Source organism: Mus pahari, chromosome 1 (genome assembly GCF_900095145.1).
Source record: "Mus pahari chromosome 1, PAHARI_EIJ_v1.1, whole genome shotgun sequence".
In the NCBI taxonomy this organism is placed as follows: Eukaryota; Metazoa; Chordata; class Mammalia; order Rodentia; family Muridae; genus Mus; species Mus pahari.
The window spans coordinates 68142675-68164472 of NC_034590.1; the positions used below are offsets into that span (position 1 = coordinate 68142675).

The following is a 21798-nucleotide window of genomic DNA, read 5'->3' on the forward strand; positions in this document are numbered from 1 at the left end:
TTTAAGACCAGCTGGTCCCAGTGCCGGTGGGGCGGGCCCGTAGTGGGCTGGCTCTCCGCGTAGCCTCCTGGGAGGTGGAGTCCGGGCGGGGTGCGCGGCACAGGGAGGAACGCAGAGCGGACTACAAGTCCCGGCGGCCAGCGCGCGGCCCGGGACGCCTCGCCCCTGCCCCAGGCCGGCCCACCCCCTAGCGAAGCTGCGCTGGCTGGAGGGGAGGCTGCGGAGCGAGGGCAGGAGGTGGGTGCGGTGCGCAGGGGTTGGGCGGGAGGGCTCTGGACCCAGCGGACGCATACAAGCCTTTCCGGGCACCTGTCCTGCCGTGAAAGGTCATCTGTCGCAGCCTCGCTGTTCTCATCTGTGAAATGGGGTAGCCCCGCCCGTGGCCGCGGGGGAGGGGCGCGTTTCGGGGTGTGGGGGGGTGGACCAAACTACCTGAGGGGCGGGGCTGGAGAAAGGGACGCTCTGTGGGAGGAGCCTTCGGTGGGTAGGGAGAGAGGCGGGGTCTCTAGGTGAGAAGGGGGCCTCTTGTCTGATCAGAGGGGTCCCGTTCTAGAGCTGAGGAGTGGGTGCTGGGTTAGGTGGGCGAGCGCAAGGCGGACCACTGGGAAGACATGGACCCCTCCCAGCTCTAGTGAACCCAGGGCGTGTGGATGTACACAGCACCATTCTTTCCATGTGACTAGAAATAAAGAGCCCATCCCTGGAGCTCAGTACGTCACACACATACTCATTCTACTCACATCCCGCCAAGGCCTCACCTTGATAACCAGTCGGGCAACACACATGATAAGTGACTTGCTCCCAAAAGCCTCCAAAGACCCTGCCTTTCTCTGCCCACAGGGGAAACAGAGGTTTGGTCTGGGGTGACAGGAAAGAGGCAAGCATTGTGATGCCCCACCCATCCAAAGTTGTGCTTCAGGACCTGTGCCTCGCACTTCCAATGCCTAGCTGCAAGGCTATGGCGTCTTCAGGCTGGAGCTATTTGAAAGCCCTTTGTTTACAGTTATCACTGTCGGGAGCAGAGGGAAGGCCACAGGAAGAGAAAGCTGAAAAAAGGTGTGGGTGCCTGAGGAAAACCACAAGCTGAGCCAAGGTGGCTAAGGAAAGTTCTGCCTGCGGTTGAGGAATGGTGTCGGGACCATCTTCAACAAAGCGTTTCTGTGCGAGCAAGGAAATGCCTCCGGCTGGGTGGTCTCTTCTTCCAGCCCACCCCCATCCCGCCCTGATGGGCACAAATCCCAGTGCCCCTTGTGTGAACTGAGGGGAGCAGCCTCTCAGAGATAGGACAGGGCAAGGTGGCCATCAGCTGTTGGGTGTGAAAGGATGACAGGGAAGTCCGCTGGGCTCTGGCCCAAAGTCCTCATCCTGGAGATCACCCTGGGTAAAGCAGGAAGCTGCTAGGTAATCAGTGATCAGCAGATGTCACTCACTTGAACACTGTCATCATTGAACCATTTACCCCGTGCTCCGTCCCTTCCCCTTCACAGTGGAAGCCCAGCATGGCGGCCAGTTAGACATTGTCCTTCACATTTGATTCCAAAGTGAAAATTCAAGGGAGTATTTCAAAATGAAAAGTTTTAAAGTGTTTATCTCCAAGACAGGGACATAAATATTCCTGTTGGTGAGCAGGTCAGTCAGGAAAGGTGAAAATAGCTCTAACTAAACAAAGTAAAAAATAAAATAAAATGTCTTCCCTTCTCCCTGCCCAGCCGGGTTCTGGGAATGGTGAGGGGTTTCTCCACCCAGCAGGGAGGCCAGGCCAGGCACCTGCTTAGGTTAATGGTGCTAAGTACTGAGCATAAAGTGCTTTGAGTTAAAAGGGACGGTGCTGGTGCCACAGATGAGGCCTAGCAGCTCAGTGAGATTCTTCCTTCAAAATCCTGGCTGAGGGCTGAATAGAAGTTAAGTTGCAGAGGAAGGGAAGGGCCTGTCATGCTGGTCTATAAAGCCTACGGGAGTGTCTATTTCATGAGGCAGTGGTGGCTCCCGCCTTTAATCGCAGCACTTGGGCAACAGAAGCAAGTGGATCTCTGAGTTTGAGGCCAGCCTGGTCTACAGAGAGTTTCAGGACAGCCAGGGCTACACAGAGAAACCCTGTCTTGGAAAAACAGGAGAGAGAGAGGCAGGGGGGAGTAGAAATTAGTATGTTGAGTAGCTATCACAGTTTGAACTGTCATGGTTTTCATGGCCACCATCATCTTCCCTGCATATCTCTCGATGTGCATAGCAGGAGTCTCCTTCCTGCCACTTAACACCCACAGATGCTAGACTCAGGAGGAAGCTGTCATCAGAAAAAAAGGCCATATCTCCAACCGTGGGTCCCAGGACAGAAGAGGGGCAAGCTGATCCTCTGGGTCAAGTCCAATCTACAAGGACTTCCTGCTCAAAACACTTCTCCAACTTTGGTCCTAGTTGACTATCTTAGGCTCTGAATACCAGACCTATAATATATTCCAAGTACGGCCTGCATTCACCTAGTCATGCTTGAACACACTTGCCTTTCCACACACACACACACACACACACACACACACACACATGTCTCCCAGTTACTTTACCTTACAAGCCAAGCTTGATTGCTTGTCCCTGTCGTCCAAGCTACTCAAGATGCTGAGGCAGGAGGATCACTTGAGCACTCCAGAGCAGCTGAGAAAGGGCAGCATTATGAAAACCTGTCACACAAGAGAAAGGAGGGAAAAATGGAAAGAACGGCTGAGAGAGGGAGAAAAAGAACATGAATATCTTCGCCAGGCATAACGGCACATGCCCGTGACCCCAGCACTTGGCACACTAAGCAGAAAGATTGGTTTTCGGCCAGCCTGGAGCACATAGTAATACCTTATCTAAAACTTTTTCTAAAGTCTCCAGTATATCTCCATCTCATAGGAGTGGTGTTTTCCTACGTAATTGTAATCTTACCTTATTTGGTATTACCAAATAAGCACTTGGTATTAAATTCTTTCCAGATTGCCTTCTCCAAAAACCTTTAGTTGTTACCTTTAATGATCCAGCCTAGTAAAGATCCACCCATTGTATCTGTTAACTTTTCTTTGAGCAAATCATTTAATCTGGAAAGGGCCGTCTCACATTTTATATTTCATTAGTTCCTTACTGATTAGATCTTAGCTATTTCAGTTTCTGGCTTTTTGGTAATGTGGACTTCTGACCCCATCATTTTAGAAAGCATTTATCAGGGGGTCTTCATGGAGCCATTTGGTTAGTGGTTAATGTCATGACAGCATAAGTTCCATGGTAATAGGGAGAATGTCTGTGACACATTCTCTAGACCGGTGGCTCTCAAACTGTAGGTCATGACCCCTTTGGAGGTCAGATGACCCTTTCACGGGTCACCTAAGACCACTGGGAAACACACATTTGCATCCTGATGCCTAGCAGTAGCAAAATTACAGTTATGAAGTGACAGTGAAATAATGTCATGGCTGGGGGCCAGCACAACATGAACGACTGTGTTAAAGGGTCCCACGTGGGGAAGGTTGAGAACCACTGCTCCACACTGTTCCTTCCACACCATAGCCACTGATGATCTTTGCCTGAATTGCAGCGCTGAAGGCTACAAAATGGTGTTTCCCTAATTGTGCTATTCTTTCTGTATTAGTTGGTGTTCATTTTGAGTGGAGGAGTATGTTGAGACAGGGTCTCCTTTAGCCCATGCTGGCCCTGAACTCGTTCCTAGTGTCCCTACCTCTGCCTCCCAAGTACTGGAAAAACAGGCCTATACCACTGTGGTGGTTAGTGGTAATTGTCCATGTGACAAAATCTAGAATCGCCTGTGCGCCAGGCCTCTGGGCATGCTCTGGGAGACTAGATTGATTATCTTAATTGATGTGGGGTGATCTGTGTTAGTTATTTTTCTCTTGCTTCGATAAAACACCTTGACCAAGGCAATTTGTAAACTAGCGTGTTTGAGCTTATCCAGAGGGCCGAGAGTCCATCCTGGCAGTAAGAAGAGCTGAGAGCTCACATCTTGAGCTGCAAGTAGGAAGCGGAGAGAGCAGGCTGAGGATGGTGCATAACTGTTAGAACCTCAGAGTCTGCCCCAAGTGACAAACGTCCTCCAGCAAGGCCACGCCTCCTGACTCTGCTCAACAGTACTACCTACCCCCTGGGGACTAAATGCGCAAGCACCTGAGCATATGGCAGACATTCTCACTCCAACCACCACAAGACCCGTGTTTCTAGGGTTTTTGTTTGGTTGGTTTTGGGGTGGTGGTTGTTGTTGTTGTTGTTCCAAGACAAGGTCTCACCGTGTAGCTCTGTAGCTCTCTGGCTGTCCTGGAACTCACTATTTGAACCAGCTAACCTTAAACTCAAGGGGATCTGCCTCCTGAGTGCTGGGATCAAAAGTATGTGTCCCTACACCCGGCCACAAGACTGTCTTACAAATGGAGAAAGGGAACTGGGTGCTTGCTGCCTTCTGCTTCCTGACTGTAGATGAGTTGACCATGTGATGGGTCTCCTCAGTGTGACCATGTGGTGTGCCACAAACCCTGCTGGCCTGGACTCCCCTGTTGTGATGAGTTGCAACTCAAACAGTGATCTAGAACAGGCTTCTCTTGAGTTTTTTGGGTTTGTTGTTGTTGTTGTTGTTGTTGTTGTTATTTTTGGTTTTGGGTTTTGGGGGGAGTGTTGGGGTTAGGATGTTTTATCACAGCAGCAGGAAAAGAAGCTAAGACAGCAGCCGGGCCTGCCCAGCGCCTGGTGTTCCTTTTTATAGAATAGCATTTTCTTCTTTCTCCCTGTTCCCTCTTCACCCCCTTTTCTCTGTTTGCAGTAATATTATAGACCCATTAAATTTTTCCAATGTGCTAAAATGTATTATTATTTTTTTCTTGCTACTCAAATTATATTAAATCTATCCTTGAGGCCAGTTCCTATATGCTTCTAACATGAACATATTAGTCTTTGTTCTTTATTATCTGCCAAAAGATGCTCCAGGCCCACCTGGAATTTTTCCTTAAAAACATCTATTTCTCCATGAAGTTCTAGTTTCTCCTTGAATGAGGTATCTATGAAGACCCGTGTAGGTGTGCTCATGTTATAGGTCATTTCTAGGCTCTCTGAGTGAATGACCCAGAGGGGAGAGAATTATTACTCACAGGGTTAGAGTTGTTACAAAGGAGTCTTCACTGATAGCACAGAAAAGGTTCTACATCTTGTTATTATTTGAGGATTTTCAATTTTTTAAAATTTTTTTCTTGATTTATTTGTTTATTATATGTAAGTACTCCAGAAGAAGGAGTCAGATCTTGTTATGGATGGTTGTGAGCCACCATGTGGTTGGTTGCTAGGATTTGAACTCATGACCTTCAGAAGAGCAGTTGGTGCTGGTCCTTTTTTTTTTTTTTTTTTTTTTTTTTTTGTTTTTTCGAGACAGGGTTTCTCTGTATAACCCTGGCTGTCCTGGAACTCACTTTGTAGACCAGGCTGGCCTCGAACTCAGAAATCCGCCTGTCTCTGCCCCCCGAGTGCTGGGATTAAAGGTGTGCGCCACCACGCCCGGCTGGTGCTGGTACTCTATACAGCTTTGCCATCTCTCCAGCCCCCAGCCCCTTATTATTTTAGGACAATGGTAATATCTTTTGGTTTGGGCTCAGTAACTCAATAGTTCAGCACCACAATCAATCAATTAATCAATGTCTCTTGATTTCCTCTCAGAAGCATTATAAGCCTTTATTCAAATTCTGTTTATGGTCCTTAATGAAATACTATAGCTTATGGTACTGGCCAGGGACAGCTCAAGAGCCCTCATTTGGAAATCCAGCGGAGCTTCCTCTCAGTATGTGGGCCTCAGTAGCTGCCTTCATTATTCTGGGCTTTGGTTTTATAATTCTAGAACCAGGGCGATACTCACAGTCCCTCACACTGCTGCTGTGGTATTCTAATGAAATAATCTTCAGGAAATGCCTCACGAGGCTCTGAGCATCCATAGGCTCACTCAGGAAGTACTCACTCTCCGGCCCCTGGCATGTGATTGGGGTCAAGTTAAGACTGGCAGATGTGAAAATACCTACAGGGGCAAAGACCTTCACTTTGAAAGGCTGCAGAGTGCACACCCTGCTGGCAGAGTAGCCTGTACACACCCTGCTGGCAGCATAGCCTGCACACAGCCTGCTGATGCTTTGGGCATGTTATCTAATCTCCTGAGCCCCGTTTCCCCTTTGTAAAGTGGAGGTAATACTCTCTGTGATGTGCTGTTGTGGAGCTTAAAGAGGCCACTATATTTAACACACCCACAACCAGGTTGGCTGCACACGACTACCCTCCTGGAGTCTGCAAGGACTAAGGATTGCGGGGCACAGCCCTTACAGAACATCTCAAAGATTTCTATTTCAAGGGTCTTAATTAAACATTGCAAAAGATGACTTTCAGGCCCTAGACGGAAATTGTCCCTTTCCACGGAGCCAGGTAGTGCACCCTGGCCCCACTGCCCTGTCAAACGCTCTAAAGGACCAAGATGCTACCGTCTCCTAGTTTTGTCTGTGGTTTGCTCAGAGAGGCTGAGAGGGTAGGTTTTTTCCTGCATTTTGACTGGACAGGCAAACTGGAACTTTAGATTTGCCTATTAGAAAACTTTCATAAGAGAACTGTTAATTCACACATGGGGCTGCTACTTGGAATGTGTATTTCCTGATTCAGTTTGGATCCTCATTCATCTTTTAAATCTGACCTTTAAGGCCTGCTCTTTGAATGCTGCATTTTCAGTGTTAACCCTGTGTTACCGTTGAAGCAGAGAGGTCTTGATTGCACAGACCTGCACTGTGCAAGGGCTGTTCATCATCCTGGGATTTTTGTCCCCCTGGCCTCAGATGTAATTGGGCAAAGTTCCACACAGAACTTGAGGATATGCTCTTGCTTTCATTGCACACTGGGGTCCTGTGGTAGACAGACATGGACTGAGGTATGCGATTCAGCATCGGATTCCGATCTCAGCTCCCCCACTGACTAGATACGTGATCTTGAGCCATTTCCTACCCTCCCTGAGCCACAGTTTTCCTCATCTACAAACTGGGAAGGGTAATAAATAGTATTGTAGGAAAAATAAGTTATTAGATGCCTAGGATGGGCTTCAACCTAAACTGACACAAAGCAGATGCACAGGAGAAGGCCCATTTTGATTAGTGTGTACACATTTGGGAGTCTCACAGAAAAGAGACTCAAAGAAGTTAGGATTGAAGTTTATACAACATCCTGGAGTAGAGAAAGGAAGAAACGCTTAGGACTCTGCCAGGGGTGGAGAATTGGGGGGATGAGGAGGAAGTGTACAGTTTCTATGGATTGGCTTTTCATACAGATGAACGCCTCTGGTGGCCGTCTTCGAGCCATGCTCTTCTGGGTCCTAACGAGTTTCCTCTGTACTGCAGATCCCCTTCCTGTGAGTGCATCACTCCAAGAGCTGCTCCTCTGTCTGCACTTTCTCAAAATAACTGAACAATCGATACTGAAAGGGGACATGGCAGATCCTGGCTTCATGCAGTCATACTTGAGAGTGGTGTGTCCCGGACCACCGCAAAAAGGAAAGCATTTAGCACAGCAGAATCATTCCTTGTACCTTTCTATATAGCATTATTAAAAGTAGGGCTGAAAATAGAGCACAGTATTAGAGAGACTGTCTCAGAATCTCAAAGTTGTAGATTTTACTTCATGTGTATGTGAATGGTGGAGAGACAGCTCAGTGATAGAATGCCTGCCTAACACATGATTTTCTAAGCTGATCACTGCCACCCAAAGTGAAAGGAATTAATTAAAGTGAGTAGAGTTGCTGGTGTGAGGCAGGGACAGGCGGCAAGGCACAGGGACAGGTGGTAGCACTGGGCTGCCAAGCAGGTTGCAGAATGGTACTTGAGCATGTCATCCCCAGTTTTGTCTGTCTGCCTGTCTGTAGTGCTAGGAGTGGAAACCAGGACTGCATATATTTGGCAGATGTTCCTGAGTTCTCCACCTCAACCCTTTACAATCACTTTCTGAACCCAGGGCCTCACATGCCAGCAAGTACTCTGTCATGGAGTTAAACCCCAGTCCCCACCTTAGTCACTGTTACGTTGTTATGAAGAGACACTATGACCAAGTCAATACTTACTTATTTAGTCATTCATTCATTCACTTAGGTTTTTTGAGACAGAGTTTCTTTGTGTAGCCCTGGCTGTCATCCTAGAACTCTCTCTGTAGACCAGGCTGGCCTTGAACTCAAAGATCCCTCTGCCTCTGCCTTCCGAGTACTGGGATTAAAAGTGTACACTACCATCACCAGGCAGTATCATTTATTTCAAAAAAGCATTTAATTGAGGGCTGGCTTACAGTTTCAGAGGGTTGATTCATTGCAATCATGGCAGGGAATATGTCTGCATGAGGCAAACATGACCCTGGAGCTGAGAGATTTACATTCTGGTCTACAGACAGTAGGGAGGGAAAGACACCAGCTTGGGCCTTCAAAACCTCAAAGCCACTTCCTCTGACGACACCTCCTCCAGCAAGGCCATACTTCCTAATCCTTCTAATCCTTTCAAACAGTTCTACATCCTAGTGACTAATATTCAAATATATGAGCCTATCAGCTCATTATCATTCAACACCCCTCTCCCCCCACCAAAAAAGAAAAAGCCCTACCCTTTACTTACACCAATACCAAACATGCTGGTCATTTCTCTGACATTGTCTGCCTAGAGTTAGTGCAGACCCTACAGGCTCAGAGGCTCTGCTCTTCCTTCCCCAGATGCCAGTTGCAACTGTAAGTTGTCATGTGTGCTTCTGACCAGCTAACTGTAATCAGAGGGCCCCAGGACCTCCTACCTAGGCCAGATGATTTGTAAGAATGTCCTGCAGAGTGCATGAAGGCAGACTGCTTAGTGGAGTTTTGGCTTATTGTAAGATAAGTCTGAAAAGGCTCAGGAAGAAGTATGTACGGCTGGGTAGGAGAAAGGCCAGCAGCTTCGTCCCCTCCACCTGCCCCACCCTCCCGGTACCTCTTTGGGTTTGCCAGCTCATAATCCTGTCTGAGCATTTGTGAAGACTCCAGTATGGGAACATGGCTGATTAAATTATTTAGCCATAGTGATTGTCACTCTGGTCCCTGCTGAAAGATGAGGGGTTGAAAGTTCAACTTCTAATAGCTGGTGTTTCTGGCAATCAGTCGCTGCCCAGAAGCAGCTGCTGACTCTGCTGTTGGCAGCTGTTAAGAACAACGGAAGATGCTCCATCACATGTACTTCAGGAAGTAAGGCTGAGATCAGTAGACACCCAAAGGAGCTTCCAGGGCTTTTTCCCTGTTCAGAACTCTGGCCTGGACCTGGAGACAAGTCCAGGATGCACATTTCTTATTACCACAGTCCTCCTGGACCTACTGAGTGCTAGACATCCTCCCTGTGGACAGGAGACCTGTCATTGTTATGAAAGGACTAGGGGCTCAGAAAATGACTCCCCAAAGTGTGAGATTGCCCGCTAAGTGCCTTGAATTAACAAAACAAAACAAAACAAAAAGCCTCTCTGACTTCCTGCCCTTTGAGCTAGCCTAACTCTCCTTCAGTGCAGGAGGGGCTTGCTTTCTCTGAAGATCCCTAACTCTCCTTCCAAGTGCAGGAGGGCTTGCTTTCTCTGAAGAGTCCTCACTCGAGGAAAGACTGAGAATTGTCTTAGTAACTCCCTACCTATTGGTTCCTCAACTCGAAAGATGAACTGAATCACAGGATAGACTAAGGAACACCACGCCCAGTGCCCAAACAAATCTTATCACAGGTTGTCACCTGTTCCTCTAGGACTAGCTCTAGAAAGCTCTTCTTACCTGAGATAACCAGCATTACCATGTAAGTATCCTTTCCACACAACTCGTGTGGCAAGCCCCAGCCCCTGTTCTCACTTGTGACTTGGGGCACTACATAGACCTTAGTAATCTGACCCTTCTTTGGGGTCTATCTGTGGAACAACTATATACGTACATGTTTTTCCTCTTGTGAACCTGTCTCCTGTCAATTTACCTGACAGATTCAATTCTTACCCTCAAAGAGGGGAGCTGTGTCTTTTCTCTTCCCTACAGTCGCAACCTAGTCTGTAATTCTGATTTTAATTTAAAGCACTCTGCAGGTGAGTGTCTCCCTTTGGGGTATCATTTTATAATCACGTACACACACATATAACTGAAACAAAAATACCACTGCAGTAGATGCAGCTGGTCACAACCGAGTTACTGTATTCATTTCATGACTCATGAATATGCTGTGTCATTCTCTATTTCAGTTTATAGAGATAATTTATAGACAGTGAAACTCATTCTTCTGAAGTTATAATTATTTAAGTTTTGACCACCATGACATCAAGATGTACAAAATTTTCATCACTCCAAAATATTCTGTTGTGCCTCTTCATAGCCCACGCCTTCTCCCCAGCCTGGCCACTAACAGATCTCCATCTCTAGTTTTCCTTGTCACAATATTATACAAATAGTCATGCACATTTCTGGGACTGGCTTCTTCCACTTGTGGCAATGCTTTTCATCTGTATCTGTGTGTGTCTGTTTGCGCATGTGTGTGAGCACATGTGCATGTGCGTGTGCGTGTGCGTGTGCGTGTGCGTGTGCGTGTGCGTGTGCGTGTGTGTGTGTGTGTGTGTGTGAAAGTTATATAATGTATTCTGAGTCATACTCTGTTATATAACTGTAGCACAGTTGTTTATGTTTTGGTAGTTTCTGGGTTTCGGCCAGTGTGAGTAAAGCTGTTAACATTCCCATGCAGGGCTCCATGGGCATACAGCTTCCTCTCTGCCAGTGGAGGCCCTTGGTCACATGGCAGCAGAACCATCCTTGCCTTTTTATCTTACCAACACTCCACCGCTGGGTGTCCACCAGCATTTAGAATTGAGCACTTTTATTTTTTGTAGACATACAGTGGTATTTGTGGTTTTAATTCCATGCCTCTAACGGGTAGTGGTGCTTAATAGTTCTTTGTGTTGGTACTTTTTCTTTGATTTGGGCTTGATTTGTGAGACAGGGGGTTGAGACAAGAGTCTTATAAAGCCAAGACTGGCCTAGAACCTGCCTAGGCTGGTGTTGTGTGACACGTTTTCTGGGAAAATGTGAATAAACATCTACTCAGTTCAGATAGGAAACCACCATAGTCCAAAGCGGTGAACCAGTGAGATTTATTGGAGTAGTTTACAGGAGCAGAAACGACTCAAAGACATCTGTATTACCCAGAGCCCTGAAAGACGGCTCACAAAAAGCGGAAGCCCACTGCGCAACTGTCGGAAGCTTGGATGACTGGAAATTATCTCAGGCGGCCAGCCCATGGGACTGGAGCCTCCTCTGGGCAGCTTGTCTTGTCTGAGACAATGGCTCTGCATCCTTGTTTATGTATACTTGAAGAGGGAGAGGCCTAGTGAACAGACTCAGTTTCAGGGACTTCCTGGAGCTTTGGAATTATTAAGAGCTTCCTTCCAGTCTAGACCTTCCTTCTAGATGGATTGTTTATCCCAGAGGAACTTGCCATAGCACAGAAGGTGTCAAACAGTAACCTTCCACTTCCCAACTGCTGGGATTACAGGCATACACCATCATGTCTGGAGCTTGTGTTGTCTCTATTCCAAGACTGAGCGTATTCACCTCTCAGAAGCTAATACTGTGAGACAAGGATGTGGTGAGAAGGAAGTCAGGGTTTACTCAAGGGCTGAAACTCTGAGATGCTGTAGGCTATCCCAGGAGCTTCGGCAGATGAAATGGCTTCTTATAGACAGGGAAAAGAGATGCGTGGAACATGGGTGGGAAGGCTGCCTGCCAAGACAGCTTCTCCTCACACAGGCTTCAACCCCCTGGGAATGATACCTGGAATTCCCTAGACAAATACATTGCTTTTCTGAAGATTAAGCATTATTTACACCATCTAATAAAACCTGTCGCTTGTCAGATGTTCTACAAAGCTAGAGAAAGGGTTAGAGATGATGGGAGGCAAGAGGACCTTTTGTCCAGTACTGGGGATTGACTTGAGGTTTCCTGCATGCTAAGAAAGCATTCTTCTAATAAATTATATCCTGGCCCCTTTTTATTATAAGATGGGGACCTAACTAAGTTGACTGTCCTAACCTTGAACTTATAATTGTCCTGTTTTAGCTCTCAACTAGCAAAGATTACAGGTTTGAACCACCAAACTGAACAAGATGGAAGCCCTCAGAAAAGCTTTATGTTTAGACAGGACCTCACTGCAGAACCTTAGCTGACCTGGAACTTGCTGTATAGACCAGGCTTCCCTGGAACTCATAAAGATCCTCCTGTCTCTGCCTTCCTGGGTGCTAGAATTCGAAGTATGGACCACCATGCCCAGTGAGAAGAGAGTTCTTAACATAGGAATTGGGACAGAGCCTCACAGATAAACTGGCTCTTAGTTCAGGCCTTAAACATTGACAGTAGAAAAGATGGAGGGAGAAAAGGGTGTGGGTAGCAGGCAGGGCAGGTGGATGGGGTGAATGGCAGAGCCCAGAATGTAGAGAGGTTGGTTGTGGGGAGGACAAAGTGGTTTAGACAGGGAGCAGCGCTTCAGGAAAGTCTGGCCTAGGAACCAGAAGAGAACAAACAAAAGGCAAAGCCAAGGGAAGATGTAGGGTGTAGACGAGGGAGCAGGCCTGAGGCCGAGTTCCTACAGTGCTTACAGAAATGGTTTCAAGACACACTGTAGTTCTGAAGAATCTAGGCAGCCTCCCAGGTCTGGACCTCAGCAGCTGATAGCCAAGAAGACTTCATAGTGGGTCTGGAGCAGAGCCCATAGAGGGTTCCCTAGGTTAGAGCAAGAAGCCTGCCTTCTTAGCCTGCCTCCTCGCCTACCAACTAGAACTGTTGCCTTCCCCAGAGGAAGGACAGATACCTCCTGAAACCATGCTCTGCTACTTTGTGCAAGCAGAGAAACAATGTATAGGCACCACCCATAAATCTCCAGGAAAGCCCGGACTCTCCCGCCCCTCTCCACCCTACACTTCTGCACTAACACCTGGAGGAGATACGGAGTCTTTGGATCACAGAGGACCACAGAAGGCTGTCTGGAGTCCAGCCCCTCTGATCCTTGAGCCTGTGGAACTGAATTACTTCACAAAGCCTAGGCTTGAAGTGCAGTATTTTAGAAAGGCTGGGTTGGGGAAGAGGGTGACATTTCTCAAGGATAAAAACACTAAAATATGAAGGTTGTTGTCTAAAAAGAAAAAAAAGTTCAGGAATAGAAAAGATGAGAGAGAAGATTCTAGATTAGTTCATAAGAGTAAAGGTGACCCAGTCCTGGGTCCTGCCTGTGCCTGACTCAACTGTGTGAGCCCAAGCACCATTCCCAGCTGCTGTTTCCAAAGGCTGGCCTCCACCCCTTCCCCCTACCCCGCTTCCGAGGCTGCTTGCCCACCCAGCTCTGTTGGGCCTCCCCAGTGTCTCACAGCCCATCTGTTCCACGTTTCTGCCAAGAGTTTTGTAACTTCACCGTGGGCTGGTTGCTCTTCAGACACTCCAGATGGTTCATGCTTTTCTGCAGAATCAGAACGCCCCATTAGACTGAGGAGGACTTGAAAGGGGACATTCCCCCACCCAGATGCACGAAGCATCTGAGCATCTTGGTCCATCCTGGCTCCATCTCTGGAGAGAAAGAGGGTCTCAAGTAGATAACCTCTTCAAATAGAGATACACAGAGAAGTGTTTTCTGCCCCTGCTATCCCATCCCCACACCTCCATGGACCCATTTCCCAATCTAGGCACTAAGCCTGCTTAGCAGGATGTTCCCTGCTGTGCCAGAATTCATCACACACACACACACACACACACCAGCTCTTTGTGCATCTGTCATGTCATCACACCTTCACTTCTCCTGTCTGCCCTCCCCCCCCCCCACTCCCACCAGCATGGGTTCTTCCTTAGGGCAGAACTTTAGCTTATTTCTCCTTGTTTCCCTACCTCCACTGTCAGGGTAATAAGCTCATTCTACAGGTTTCCTGTAGAAGCTGAGAGGGTATATATACTCTCTAGAGAGTTCCTGCTCTCTAAAACCTTAAAAAGACTGTAGATCCAAGGCTTCCAGTTAAAGGAAACTAATGCCCTAGATGCTGGAGGCTGTAAGGCAGTGAGGAGTATTTTTACTATCTTTCAAAAATATTTTGTTTATTTTTATTGCATATATGTGAATATTCTGCCTGCATGTATGTCTGTGCAGCACATGCATGTCGAGCCCTCAGAGACTAGAAGAGGGTATTAGATCCTCCGAGACTGGAGTTCCAGGCAGTTAGCCCCGATGAGATTACTGAGAATTGAGCCCCAGTCCTCTGTAAGAGCAAGAAATATGCTAACCGCTGAGCCATCTTCAGTAAAGGGTAAAGCACCTGCAGGAAGCAGCACCGCTCTGCAGTCGGCTTCAGGTAGCTGAGGGACGAGATGAGCAGCTTCATGACAGACTGGGTTGGTGTGGGGGGGGGTGGGGGGGGTCCAGAAAAGATTGTCATTTGGAGGCCAAAAACTAAGTGATCCGTGATAGTTCTGGTAGATAGGAAATGGCTCTAGTTACAACTGTTTGTAATTTGAAAGAGAAAAATAATTATCTTCAGATCAGCACTGATGGGGAGAGAATACTGAGCCTAATCATAAGGCATTGGTTAAGTACTTCAAAGAACATTCTCCAGCCAGGGACCTGAGTGTGAATCCTGCCACAGCACTCGCTTCTCTAAGCCAGGAATAAGTCCTGGCCCAGCTGTCCTCGTCTGCAGTCGGGGTGGATAATGACTGTCTGTGTCAAAGGTGATAGGACTGCTTTGTATGCAAATTAATATTCACTTAAAAATTGAAGGAGTTCTGTCCCAGACACATCTTCCTTTCCTCCACAGACCGGTGGCTCTCTGGCCTCAGTGAACATTTGAACTCACCAAGGAAGCTTTTGTGTGTGCAAGTGTGGGTGTCTCCCCTTGTGAGTTTAGCATGCCTTACACAGCACGGCAGTTATCAGCCACTCCCCAGCCATTGGTACACTGTCCCCTCACTGTAGGCTTGATCTGTACTTAGGAGTTAAGGACTGTGACTGTGTAGATATGGCTGGGTAATAATCATTTCTCATTTTACCCATCTAGAACTATTTCCAGGCACTCAGCCTCCTACCATGTCTGACCCCATTACACTGAATGTTGGGGGGAAGCTCTACACAACCTCACTGGCAACCCTGACCAGCTTCCCCGACTCCATGCTGGGGGCCATGTTCAGTGGAAAGATGCCCACCAAGAGGGACAGCCAGGGTAACTGCTTCATTGACCGTGACGGCAAAGTGTTCCGCTATATCCTCAACTTCCTGCGGACCTCTCACCTGGATCTGCCAGAGGACTTCCAGGAGATGGGTCTGCTGCGCAGGGAAGCCGACTTCTACCAGGTACAGCCCCTGATCGAGGCCCTGCAAGAAAAAGAGGTAGAACTCTCCAAGGCGGAGAAGAACGCCATGCTTAACATCACCCTGAAGCAGCGCGTGCAGACCGTCCACTTCACCGTGCGGGAGGCACCACAGATCTATAGCCTGTCGTCTTCCAGCATGGAGGTGTTCAACGCCAACATCTTCAGCACATCCTGCCTCTTCCTCAAACTCCTTGGCTCTAAGCTCTTCTACTGCTCCAATGGCAATCTCTCCTCCATCACCAGCCACTTGCAGGACCCTAACCACCTGACTCTTGACTGGGTGGCCAATGTGGAAGGCCTTCCAGAGGAAGAGTACACCAAGCAGAACCTCAAAAGGCTGTGGGTGGTCCCTGCCAACAAGCAGATCAACAGCTTCCAGGTCTTTGTGGAGGAGGTGCTGAAGATTGCTCTGAGTGATGGATTCTGCATTGACTCTTCCCATCCACATGCTCTGGACTTTATGAACAATAAGATCATTCGGTTAATCCGGTACAGGTAAAAAGACCCTAGTCACACTGGGGAAGGAGTTCCCAAGAAGCTCGTGTCAGCCAAGGCTCTGAGGAGAGTATCTCGCCGGTGGCCCAAGGCGGGAACTATACTAATCTGTACTAATTGCATAGCAGGACCTGATCCCCATAACAAGTTCACCTTCTGGAATCCACATGCCCTCTGAACAGGGCCACCTTTTCTTACCATTCTGAACTGGCGATGGATAGCTTTGTGATGACAAGTTAAAAGTCAGCTGAAACATACAAGAAGAGCCCACAGGAGGACTCTGGCTACGACAAAGAACAGCAGTTTTCTTACGGGCGATCACCTACCACTTGTCAGTGCCCTGCTAACCCATCACCAGAGAGAGCCCTGGCTGCTGAGGAGTAGGGTGGAACAAGAGTCTCCTTTCAGTTTCCTAGGCAACAACATGTACAGCAAATCCAATCACTCCTGCTCTTTGCCCTGAGGATGCGCAGGCACCAGGACACCTTTGCCCAAAGGCAACTGTATTTGGGTGTTTTAGAATGCAATATGTTCCCAGAGCCCTCTGTGGCTCCACTCAGGGAGAAAGTTGAGCCATGGCATGGCCTAGGGGTGTGAGTGTCCAGGCTGAGGCAGGGGTGGTGCCCCTCCTGAAGAGGCTGTATTGAAGGATTCTTGGCTTCAGATAGTGTTTGTTTCCCCTGCAAAGATGTGATGGTATTGAAGCCAAGAAGACAGAAGACACTTCATGACCCAGCTGTTGCCTGACTTCTGTAGCCCTGGCCCCGTGGATTGCAGGCATCACTGACACCGGTCAGATTAAACCAGTAATACGGTATGAACTCTCAGGGTTGGAAAATAATCCGATTGTTTCCTAGTTCTTCCCTTCCTCTAGGACACCCCAGTCCATGGAGGGGAGTGCCTCTTCTTGAGTATCTCCAAGGGATCCCTTATGCCAGCTTGCACGCCCCCTGGTGACAGAACGTTCGCTATCCCCAAGGCAGTTCCTGCTGTGGTGGGCAGTGCTGGCTGTTAGAAAGTTCTTTCAGTATTGACCCCAAGTCCTTCCCGTGCTAGGTCTTGTTGTTAGACCTTCCTCTATACACGGATATGTGTCCCTGCTTTGACTAGACACTGAAGATGTCATTGCTCAGAACGGATTCCCCTTTGCAACTTGGGGACTCAGCTTCTGTTAATCCTTGTAAGCCAAATGTCTTTCATATGGCTTCGCTTTGTTCTCAGCCCCCAGCTCATCAGCCTTCCCCAACCAGCATGGCTCAGCATGCTCCTAATTATTCCTGGCTAGAAGATCACTGACTGAGGAGCCCTAGGGTTTTGGGAAGTGGTGTTCAGCAAGCAGTACAGGGGTGCTCTATAATCCCAGTGCCCCTGAGGACCTGTCCAGCCCCTGACACTTCTCTTAAGAGAGCAGTCTTCCTGTCATACTCTCCAGTCCTAACACCTTTCCTGGGATACAGTAAGCGCAGAGACTCCAGACACTACTCCCCCAGCAGGCGAGGGGCCCTGTGGGTCTCCAACTGCAGGTTGTGATTCATCCCTGGAGTGACCACAGCAGTGAGAGTCGTATAGCCCCCACCTGAGAAGCCTGGAACCCACATCCACAGGTGGACAGAGCAAAGGGCTTCCAGAGTTACACTCTGTGAGTGAGAGGTTACAAAGTTAGAGGCAAAACTTGGTCCTGAGGCAATAAAGGCCCACTCTCCCTATAGTGGGACTCAGGAGTCTGTGTAGCTGTCTTGAGCTGCTGCACCAGTGGTACTCTGGAAAGTTCTGCAGAGAACCCATTCAGGACAAGCAGATCAGTGGTCATAATCAAGTAAGTCAAGGAAGAAACCTCAGAAATCAACACTGCCCCCCCTTTATTCCCCATAAAACCTTGCTTTCTCCATCTTTTTTGGTGCTTCCTAACTCAATAGCTTGACCCTAGGGCAAGTACAGAACCTGATAAGCCACTAACATACTATGTGACTATACAAGTCACTCGCCTCACTGAGCCACCTCCATTTCTTCATCTGTGAAATGGGCATACAGTAATACATAACCCTACCTACCTCACAGGACCGTTGTGAGGATCAAACAAAATAATGTATGTGAGAATAAAGGATAAATGACAATTACTTTGTGTCTGCTTCCAAAGCCGGGGAGGCCTCCAGTTGTAAATCACACTGAGCTAGGTTTGAACTGACTCTGTCACTTACTGACAGATCCTGGGCCACGCCGCTGAGCTTCTCCGATTTGTTTCTTCATTGTGTTAACACCCCTGCACCAGGCATCTTAAAAGAGTTGGTTGGAATTCCAGCTGGTCCTGGAACACAGCTCAACTGATGCTCTTTCAGAAGGTAATCATGGTGGACCACTGCACAGGCAGAGTGGAGCTGACAAGCCTGGAAGTCAGCGCCGCATACAAGCTGCGGGGAAGAGGCCGGTTCTTCCCACAAAGAGCTCGAGGAGGGGTAGAGACTGGGTTAGCCATTGTCAGAGTATGAAGGTAGGCAGGGAGGTGTGAGGATGGGTGGCCCTCCCACAGAGCCACTGCCCAGGGGTGAGGAGGGAGGCGGGGGGGGGGGTGGGTACATCAGTGAGGTCAACACAGTCTCTCCAGGCCTCACACCTGACAGGTGAGTCCATCTGCCTAACAAAAAGGTAAGAGGAGCACGGAGCAGTGAGAGCTGAGAGCGGTGGGCACCTGGGTGGGGTGCCCTGTGTGTGACAGTGGAGCAGGGCTGGGCTCTTCTGAGCCCCTTATTCCCAGAGGGAGCTCCTCATGCTCAATCCAGCTCAATCCAGCTTTACCCTTGCTGAGGCTTGCCAGCTCTCTGCTCCCTAACCCTAACCCTAACCCTAACCCCAACCCTAACCTTGCCAGCTCTCTGCTCCTGACCTAGGTTGTTCCCACACATGCAGCATGTACTCAGAAAAGATGCCAGTGGGAGCACCAAAGCACCCGGATGACCAACTGCTGCACGAGGCCTGCCCCCAGCAGGGTCCCTGCATGCTTGAAGACAGCAGGGGTTGCCTCTTTAGGTACCATTCTCTGGCCCGACACCCTCCGAACCACCAAATGATCCTCCTATTGCTGTGGAGGCCAAGCCTTGTGATCCTGTTTTGCCATTGGTCCTGTATTAGTCAGGGTTCTCTAGAGTCAGAGAACTTACGGAATGTCTCTTGCTTACACCACAGTGTTCTACCTCGGTGCAGCCACTCCCAGCTTGTTTTATGAGCCACTAAATGGACTGAACAATAGCTTTATTAGAATTCACCCAATTTCAGCTTCCTCTTATGAATTATTCCCAACAGGCTGTGTGAATGGTGGATTAGCCAAGGTCGGCTTGTGGCTAGTCTGTTCACAATGACCATCTGTGAAACCGAGGTCCCCGGGGCCTCAGGGCTGGTGGCAGTGACTGGCAGGAAAATGAGGCCCTCTGGTCATTTCCCAAAACAAAAAGAAGGGAGGGAGGGAGGGAGGGAGAGAGAGAGAGAGAGAGAGAGAGAGAGAGAGAGAGAGAGAGAGATCAAAGGGTGGTATCCAGGTCCTAAAGACCCTAGCTTTAACCACTCTATCTGCCCAGCTGGGTACCCTCAGTCTCCTTCAGAACCTTTGGGACAGTGTAGGACAGGCCGAGAGGAGAAGTCTGGTGGCACCGAGGAGAAACATTGATCAGTCAATGCAAGAGGCTCACTGAGCACCCACAGCTCCCAGGTCCCACCTGACCCAAAGGCTGACTGGATGGGCTTTGAGGGAGGTGCTGCCAGCCAATCACTTGGGTAACAAATCTGAACCACGGGTGTCTGACTCTCCTCCCCACAGCATTTCTAAGCTGCTGTTACCGTTTTCCAATTCTCTGGCAGGCTAGAGTATTCCAAGCCACTCTCTTCCTTATGCCAGGTGCCCCCTCAGCCTGCCAAGGGCTAGGTTCCCTTTTACTAGGAGCTGGATAAAGACCTAGTTAAGCCCCATTTGAAATCCTCTGGGAATCAGTCCAGCTAAAGAACAAAGGGTGCGCTCTTTCCCCCACCCCAGTGTTGTGTTGAATTTATGTAAGGAACGCCCTTCCCAAACTCCAAGCTTCTTCATACCCGGTTTCCTCCTGAGCCGGGGGACACCGTGTGCTGGCTCACACTTCTGCCTGGGCTGCTCCTCTACCTCCGTGTCTTCCCAGCAAGCCTCTGCTCATCCCTAGCACTCTGCATGGGCTCTGCCTTCTTGACTCCACCAGATGAGTCCTGACCCTCTTGAGCCACCCTGGACCTCAGGGGGTGTTTGTCTTCGTTAGTCACCCGCAGTGTTAATGATAAACCGCCAACGGCCACATCTCTGGAGCCAGGCTCTGGTGTGTAGTCTTCACCAGTAGCCATGGCACAAGTGTGCTCGGGTGATTAAGTTCAAGCCACCGATGTGGTATCACTGCAAAGGAGAGAAGAGAAGCTCACAGAATTCGGGAACCCAGAATAAGATGTCCCCATCTCTGCCACTCTTTCTTGTAAGTGAAGGAGCTCTGCCTTGCTGTTTAGACCGAAAATCCACTGGAACTTTTTCTTGTAGCACAAGGAACATCAACCAGTCACAGCCCTATGCTGACTCATCTTGTGTCAGCTTGACACAGTCAGCAGAAAGGAGTGAGCCTCAACTGAGAAAATGCCTCCAGATCAGGCTGTATAGATTTTGGGGGTGGGGGTGCGGGGGTGAGGTAATGTTTCTCTGTATAGCTTTGGAACTAGCTTTGTAGACCAGGCTGACCTTGAACTCAAAGATCCACCTGCCTCTGCCTCCCAAGTACTGAGATTAAAAGCGTGCACCACCACTGCCTGGCTTTATAAGGCATTAGTGATTGACTGCGGAGAGGCCAGCCAGTAGTGAATGGTACCATCCCTGGGCTGATGGTCATGGCTTCTATAAAAAGCAGGCAGAGCAAACCATAATAAGCAAGTTAGTAAGCAACACTCTTCCATGGCCTCTGCATCAGCTCCTGCTTTCAGGGTCCTGCCATTTGAGTTCCTGTCCTGACTGCCTTTGTTGATGAACAGCAATATGGAAGTGTGAGCTGCACAAATCCTTTCCTCCCCAAGTTCTTTTGGCTTTGTGCTTCATTGAAGCAATAGTAACCGTAACTAAAACAAGCTCTTTACAGGTGGGAGTCGGCTTTCTACGGTAAGACGTTTGAAAAGGTGGTTCGGGGCTGGTGAGATGGCTCAGTGGGTAAGAGCACCTGACTGCTCTTCCGAAGGTCTGGAGTTCAAATACCAGCAACCACATGGTGGCTCATAACCATCTATAACAAGATCTGACGCCCTCTCCTGGAGCATCTGAAGACAGCTACAGTGTACTTACATATAATAAATAAATAAATCTTTAAAAAAAAAAAAAAAAGGAAAGAAAAAAAGGAAAGAAAGAAAAGGTGGTTGGGACATGGGTAGAAACTCATAATTGGATGAGTGACCTTCTAAGAGGGGCTGGAGGACTCCCGTGCCCTTTCTGCCTCATGAGAGCACTGTGAAAAGATGGCTGCGTATCATCCAGGGAGGGAACAGCAATACCTCGGATGATAAACGGTCCACAAAAGTCCATGAATTAAAGGCTTGCTTCACAGGAGCCTTTGAGAGGTGAGTGGCGGGAGGTCCTTAGCTGGCTGAAAGGAATTGTGGCTCTGTGTCTCTATATCTGCCTGCCTCTCTGTGGCTCTGTATCTGCCTGCCTGTCTGTGGCTCTGTGGCTCTGTATCTGCCTGCCTGTCTGTGGCTCTGTATCTGCCCGCCTGTCTGTGACTCTGTGGCTCTGTGGCTCTGTATCTGCCCGCCTGTCTGTGGCTCTGTGGCTCTGTATCTGCCCGCCTGTCTGTGACTCTGTGGCTCTGTATCTGCCCGCCTGTCTGTGGCTCTGTGGCTCTGTATCTGCCCGCCTGTCTGTG

General features: G+C 48.8%; 1 protein-coding gene across 1 annotated transcript; it reads left to right on the forward strand.

Annotated features, from left to right (window-relative positions):
- Window positions 1-181: 181 nt before the first annotated feature.
- Kctd21 (potassium channel tetramerization domain containing 21) lies at window positions 182-17995 on the forward strand. The gene is made up of 2 exons (XM_021216047.2): window positions 182-237; window positions 15085-17995. Exon 2 carries the CDS (start codon window positions 15114-15116, stop codon window positions 15894-15896), a length of 783 nt encoding a protein of 260 aa, XP_021071706.1. The 5' UTR covers window positions 182-237; window positions 15085-15113; the 3' UTR covers window positions 15897-17995.
- Window positions 17996-21798: the final 3803 nt, after the last annotated feature.

What these genes read in the sequence shown, in the direction of transcription:
- Kctd21 (XM_021216047.2), top strand. Translation starts at nt 15,114, where the DNA reads ATGTCTGACCCCATTACACTGAATGTTGGGGGGAAGCTCTACACAACC.